A 6,382-nucleotide genomic window follows, 5' to 3' on the forward strand; every position below is an offset into this window, starting at 1 on the left:
TGACCCTTTCTGTTGTTGTCTAAATGTTGTTTAATATGGCATGTAAAGCTTGTGAAACAGAAACTGAAACAGGAAGTCCTTTCATGTAAGGTTTAGCATGCAGATAAAGTTAGCCCTCGCAGGCTCAATACAGTACAGTGCATCAAATTACATGTGACGCTGTTGATTGAATCTTCTAAGATTTCAGCATGTAGTCCTTGTGGCAGTTCTTGGAGGTTATTTAGAGGAAGGCAGTGAAATGTTAAAATCTTTATTGTATATGGTGTCTCTGGAAGTAAAGGAGATATTAATCTTCATACAGAATCAAAACCATTCCTAGATTTAAAAAGTGTACTGATGTAACTGTTTGTTGTTTTTCTGCAATTGCAGGAAACTATGGTCCAGGGGGCAGTGGAGGAAGTGGTGGATATGGAGGGAGGAGCCGTTACTGAGTTTCTGCAAGCATGCCATGGGTAAGTATGTTTATAAGTGTTAAAATTGCAGTGATTCTTGAGAGTAGCTGCAGGAGTTAAAAGCTTTTTAGGATCATATTATCTTTCCTTTAAAAAATGGTTAGATGAATAATTTCATAACCTATTTTTTTACTCTTTACTTCTGTTGAAACAGGCTTCACTGTATAAATAGGAGAGGATGAGAGCCCAGAGGTAACAGAACAGCTTCAGGTTATCGAAATAACAATGTTAAGGAAACACTTATCTCAGTCATGCATAAATATGCAGTGATATGGCAGAAGACACCAGAGCAGATGCAGAGAGCCATTTTGTGAATGGATTTGGATTATTTAATAACATTACCTTACTGTGGAGGAAGGATTGTAAAAATGCCTTTGAGACAGTTTCTTAGCTTTTTAATTGTTGTTTCTTTCTAGTGGTCTTTGTAAGTGTAGAAGCATTCCTTTGATAATGTTAAATTTGTAAGTTTCAGGTGACATGTGAAACCTTTTTTAAGATTTTTCTCAAAGTTTTGAAAAGCTATTAGCCAGGATCATGGTGTAATAAGACATAACGTTTTCCTTTTAAAAATTTAAGTGCGTGTGTAGAGTTAAGAAGCTGTTGTACATTTATGATTTAATAAAATAATTCTAAAGGAAATATTGTGTAATTTTAGATTTTTTTTTTAATACTGTAAAATAAGGCAAGGAGTGGGTAGTATAAGGTCCCACAAATAATATAAAGCTATTGTTGTACATGTAAAATTAAATGCTGGTCAGAAAAAAGTATGTTGTCTGTAAATGATCAGGTTTAAAATATCTAGATAACTTAAGGGATATCTCTGCAAGGAGAAACACCTTTTTAGATCTTTTAGATGCTGCTTCTTCAATGGCAAGGAAAGGAAATATCCCCAGCGAGGTACTCTTCCAGGGACACAGGTCTAGTACAAGAGAACTCTTGAAAACGTCACTAAGTTCAGCCAGTCTTAAAAAGCTGCGCTGTATTTCTGCAAAGCTTTAACTACAGTAGTTTATAAGGATGCCAACGAAGGCTGAGGGTGTAGAGCAAAATAGTTCTAAGCTTCAGTTAAACTTCTTTAGGTAAGATCTTATTTACTTTTCCTTTCTTAATGTTCCAAAACCAAGAAACTAATATTGTATGACAGTATTCTTTCAGTATAGTGATTATCATTATGTAGTTTAACATAGCAATGCATTGAGTTAACAATTACCAATTTAAAAGAAATTTGTGAATCCTGTTTTCTTGTATTATTAAATTTTTTACAAACAAATTTTTGTTAATTTCAGCTACTTAACATATTTTTTTCCTACTGGAATCTAGCTATGATATGAACCCTGGACAAGCATAGACTGCTGCCACTGTACACTGCTACAGTTGAACAAATGAGACCTGCAAGTGTCCATTAGTAAAGCTTTGCAAGGGTTCCATCCCTGGTGTTGGTAGTTAAAATGGTAGGTCACAAGTTAATTAAATCATACAACTTTATTTTTGCATCCTGCAACATTTTATTTTTTCTTGGGAGTCTATGCATTATGGTGGTTGCAAGGTAATGCAATGAAGGTAGTTCTGTGCTGTTGAAAATGAACTATGTTGTTATGTGTCTTGTCTACTGTAATCTATTTTATATAACACATTTCATCCTGAAGGTTCCCAAGTAACTGTAGACTGTTTACGTGTAAGGAAAAAAATTGCACCACAGAATACATCTGCCTCTGTGAAGGAATGTGTCGTCCATTCTTTTAACAACTGCATAAGCAGTTCTTTAGGAGGGCAAGTGAAAACTTCAAATGAAACTGCAGGTGGTATTTCATAAGTGTATACTGTAATTACGTAAATTGGAATTTGGCTAGAATGTTGAGGTTTCCACCATTTTTTATAGTTCTTGCAGCTAATAAACCTTAGTGCCAAATTCAGTCAGCCTTACTCTCACTGCATTGAATGTTTGCACCTCAAATTAATGAAAATTCATCAAGTAATGAGTTACTCAGAGTAAGGGTGGCATACTCTACTAGATTTGGTTTTTAAATAAAAAATTAACAAAACCCACCAAAAAAAGCAACCAAAAAAAGCGCCCTAATTTCAAAGTTCCACTGCCTTTAAAAGGCTACCCACTGAAGAACGTGGACTCAGCTAACAGAAGTCCTGTTCCTTTTGTGTTAGACACACCAGTGAACTGCTTATACTTCTTTTTTTAAAATGGCTGAAGTTCCCCTATTGGTAATTTGGTTTAGACATATGTGATAAACATCTTCAGATACACTTTTTTTTTCTTTGGCAGGAAGGTGCCATGCTGCAGGTAACTAATGAAGAAGTGGTCAACCACAGAAACGCTTCAAGAAATAAGAAATTCTGTATCATCAGAAAATAGTTGTTTTTGCTGCCTTCATTAAAAATCTAGAGGTTAAATGAATACTGATAAAACATCACAATTAGTACAGCTCCCTGTAATGCTGGGTTTTTTAAATTACAGTAATAATGTCTTGTAAACCTTTCGAATAAAATTAAGATTCGTTAGGAGAAACAAATCACTAATGTTAAAATAGCAACCATTCTGTGAGTAGAAAGTTTAACTACATATTTTTATAACTTTCATAGCTTTAAAATAAAGTATTTTTTATACCAAAGTAGTTCTAGTGTAATGCTTAATAAAACTTAGTGTGTGTCTAACATTAAATAATGTTTATGTGCAGCTTTTAGACCCTTTCATGATTTGAAACATTCAATTTTGAGGTGGATTTAAAACAAAGTCAACTTGGCAAGTGCATTCACAGAACTTGTATCTCTGACCATAGGCATCTGTTCTCTGTTGGGAGAAACAGTGCTACAAATTAAAAATGCTGATCTTTTTGCTGTTGGACACAATTGCTTTAAAATAGCTTTTTGACTGTGTTTTATATCACTTTATAAAAATATCTCCTCCTTTCCTGTTAATGAAACTAACCACTTAAGACAGTTTGTCAAAATGTGATAGGACAATAGCTTTATCCTTTCCACCTGTAAAGAGTTTTTAGTATCAAGAGAGAAAGACTTGAATGGAATGTAGAGTTCCTGCTGTACCAGAACTGTGTACTGATAGCTGCATCTTCTGGGGAAAAAAAAAAAAAACCAAAACCAAAACAACAACAACAACCATCCCCCAAAAACTGCACAACCCCACCCCACTCCACCCCCCCGAAACAAAACCCCACCAAACCAAACTCCAAGCGTGAGCTTGGGAAAGCTTCAGTTGGGAATGTATTTGAGGGAAGGTATCTTCCGTCTGTACTGTTTTAACCTGTTACCTACATACACAGTTTATTCTAAACTTGAAATTTATATGTTCAGCTTTGGCAGAATCATAGTGTCTTTAACCTTCTTTATATGATTCATTATTATTTAAGGGTTCACATATGATTTTTTTTTTTCTGTTTCTGAAGTTAAACTTTGAAATATTTGCATAGGTAACCAGCGGGCTGCAACGGAAGCAGAAAATGAAGATGGCGCAAAATCTGCTTTACTTTCTTCTTTCCAACAGAATGAGTTGACCATCTGATCAGGAATTTGCCTTCTTCCCTGTAACTTAGATTTAGTTGATGGAAGTTTTTCTTTACAGTTGCCAAGTCCACGTTCATGTGACATAAAAAAAAGCACTTCAAAGGGAAATAATTCTTCTCTTTTTCTGTTTGAGATACTTATATTCTTTCAGTAGTTTTACAACACGGTTTAAAATTTACTTGAATTAAGTACATTATATTTTCCATGAGGATGTTTTAACTTCGATCTACTGGTGATGGGGCAAGGGAATGTATAGGTAACAGCAGTATGCAAAAACTAAATTACTGGATATTTAAAAGTTTTGAAATCTTGGATTATTTGAGTAAGTTTCTTGTTGTCTTACTGTTGAACTTTCATGACTTTTCTTTCTTGGTTTGTTCTTAAGAATTAAAACAAGTGACAATCACAGTGTTTACTGATGAATTCAGTGAGAGAAGTCGCCGTTTTGAGTCAACCTGATACTGAAAGCTAGCAACTTTGAATAAAAACAACAGTGTGTGGTCAATTATTGGTCCTCAATTTGTAGACAATGTATGCTTTTCATCTTTTAATTTCTAAGAAGTTGGTTTTTTGTCACTCTACAGACTTTGTTTTCAAAGTAAGGGTAACATTGCTGGTCAGTATGTTTCAGTGTACTGAGGGATCAGGTTGTCAGTACTAGGCCAAGCTTGCCCCCAGCAAACATTTTCTGCAGCAAACTGAGCTAAGAATGTGAAAGACAACATGACTTGTTGGTAACTGGTACGGGAGCAAAAAACTACAGTGTATGACTTGCATTTATAAAGTGGTGGTGAAGAGAAGTCAATACCAGGGTTCTGGCCACTCAGACTTTGTGTTCTCCTGTGTTACTTACAAAGAAAGTTGAATTTTATTCACTTCTATTGTGCTTCAGGTGCTGAAAATTGTTTAGGAGAATGTGAAAAATTGCTCTTAATACTGTAAAATTAGCAGGAAATGAACTTTGTTGTTTGTGGAGAAGATGATTGCATTCTTCTAATTCTGTGATGAATGTACATACTACCTTGGGGATGAAATCATACTACTTCTGGGGAAGAAAAACCCCCCAAAAACATAGATCTGAATTTTGAAGGAGCTGTCAGCTGAGTGTTTTGGCAGCTTGACCACATTTGTGAAAGGATGATTTGCCAAGAACATACTGGAACAGTACATCCCTTGTAGCTTTAGGGTTTCAGTTTGTTTTCAAAGCAGAGTGCATGATGCAAGTAAAATCCTGTAGTAGTGGTGTTAATTTTTTTTTTTTTTTTTCCTCCTAAGGGAGATGCCAGGTTCTCTTCTCATTTATACAGCGATACCGGTAGGAATGCATAGGAGTGTAATATGGAAGGCTTTTCCTGCATAACGTTGATCTATTTTGCCAGAAGTCATACTGTCCCTTTTAACAGTTGTGTTCTTGCTTTGCAGCTAGTGTTGATCTGCATTGCAGTAGAAGTTTCAGTGTTGTCCGAAGTTATTCCAGTTAAGGTAGCAAGAATTGGTTTATTTATCAACAGTAAAAGTAAACAGTGTTTAACTTTAGATGGCTATGTGACTTGCCTGACAGTGCTATGAGCATACTAGGTCAACAGTGTTTGGGGACCATGTAGTTTACAAACTGGCTTGTGTGACCTTCCATCCTGTGCTTCATTGTATGAACAAGGTGACTGTGGGCAAGTCCTAGAAAATGGTTGTTCCCCCTAAGTTCTCACCAACACATGATTCCCACACCCCCCACTTCTTCTTTGGTCTGTTCTTTCTTGGTCGTTTTGGGGGCATTCTTGTGCGAAAATCAATGGCTGATTTAACGGGGTTCTGGTAGCTGTGTAGCAGGTATGAAGTTGCAGTGCCTTTATGGAGGTGTGCTACGGTAATAAGACTTCACATGGTTATGTGTCATCTCTATTTGGTTTATTTAATAAATAGTTTTTCACTAGAACCTGGTGCTGAGTGTCCTGTTGCCTCATTTATAGGCCTCTACCTACTCTATTCTCAAGATTCTCATTGGAACCATACTTGTGACTCCCATAAGATAAAAATGTAGCATGTGTATTTTGGGACAAATACTGAGCTGTTAAAACTGACAAACTGATCTTGATGGAAGTTGCTTTGTCCTTTCTTTCCTCTTCAAAGTTTGTTACTCTGGTTACCCCATCTAAAACTAGATTGTAAGCTCATGAGCAGGAACAGTCTTAGCTTGTAAAATTTCACTTCTGTAAAAAGCCAAATCTGTTGAATAAAACCAGAACATGAAGCTAAAGCTGCACTTGAGTGCAGTACTGTTAGTGGTCATTTGAAGCATGTGTAGTGTTGCAGCAGTATGCCATGTCTCTTCTGTGAGGGTTTACTTGTGGTATGCCTGTATGTGAGTGTTGAGTCTTACATGTCATAACGCTTGGGGT

The 6,382-nt window shown here is 35.9% G+C and overlaps 1 protein-coding gene across 10 annotated transcripts in view; it reads left to right on the plus strand.

Annotated features, from left to right (window-relative positions):
- HNRNPA2B1 (heterogeneous nuclear ribonucleoprotein A2/B1) overlaps nt 1-5,919 on the plus strand; it is a 17,298-nt gene extending 11,379 nt beyond the window's left edge. For 4 of the 10 annotated variants that reach the window (XM_030009518.1, XM_030009521.1, XM_030009524.2 and 1 more), the window contains exons 10-11: nt 370-452; nt 607-1,091. In XM_030009518.1, coding sequence (XP_029865378.1) covers nt 370-431 — 62 coding nt within the window. In that variant the 3' untranslated portion in view covers nt 432-452; nt 607-1,091. Of the gene's footprint in view, nt 1-369; nt 453-606; nt 1,092-1,296; nt 1,532-1,772; nt 2,508-2,730 lie in introns of those variants that run through there. The other 6 variants (XR_003922738.2, XR_003922739.2, XM_030009520.2 and 3 more) reach the window with 4 other exon arrangements.
- Nucleotides 5,920-6,382: the final 463 nt, after the last annotated feature.

Source organism: Aquila chrysaetos, chromosome 3 (genome assembly GCF_900496995.4).
Source record: "Aquila chrysaetos chrysaetos chromosome 3, bAquChr1.4, whole genome shotgun sequence".
Taxonomy (NCBI): Eukaryota; Metazoa; Chordata; class Aves; order Accipitriformes; family Accipitridae; genus Aquila; species Aquila chrysaetos.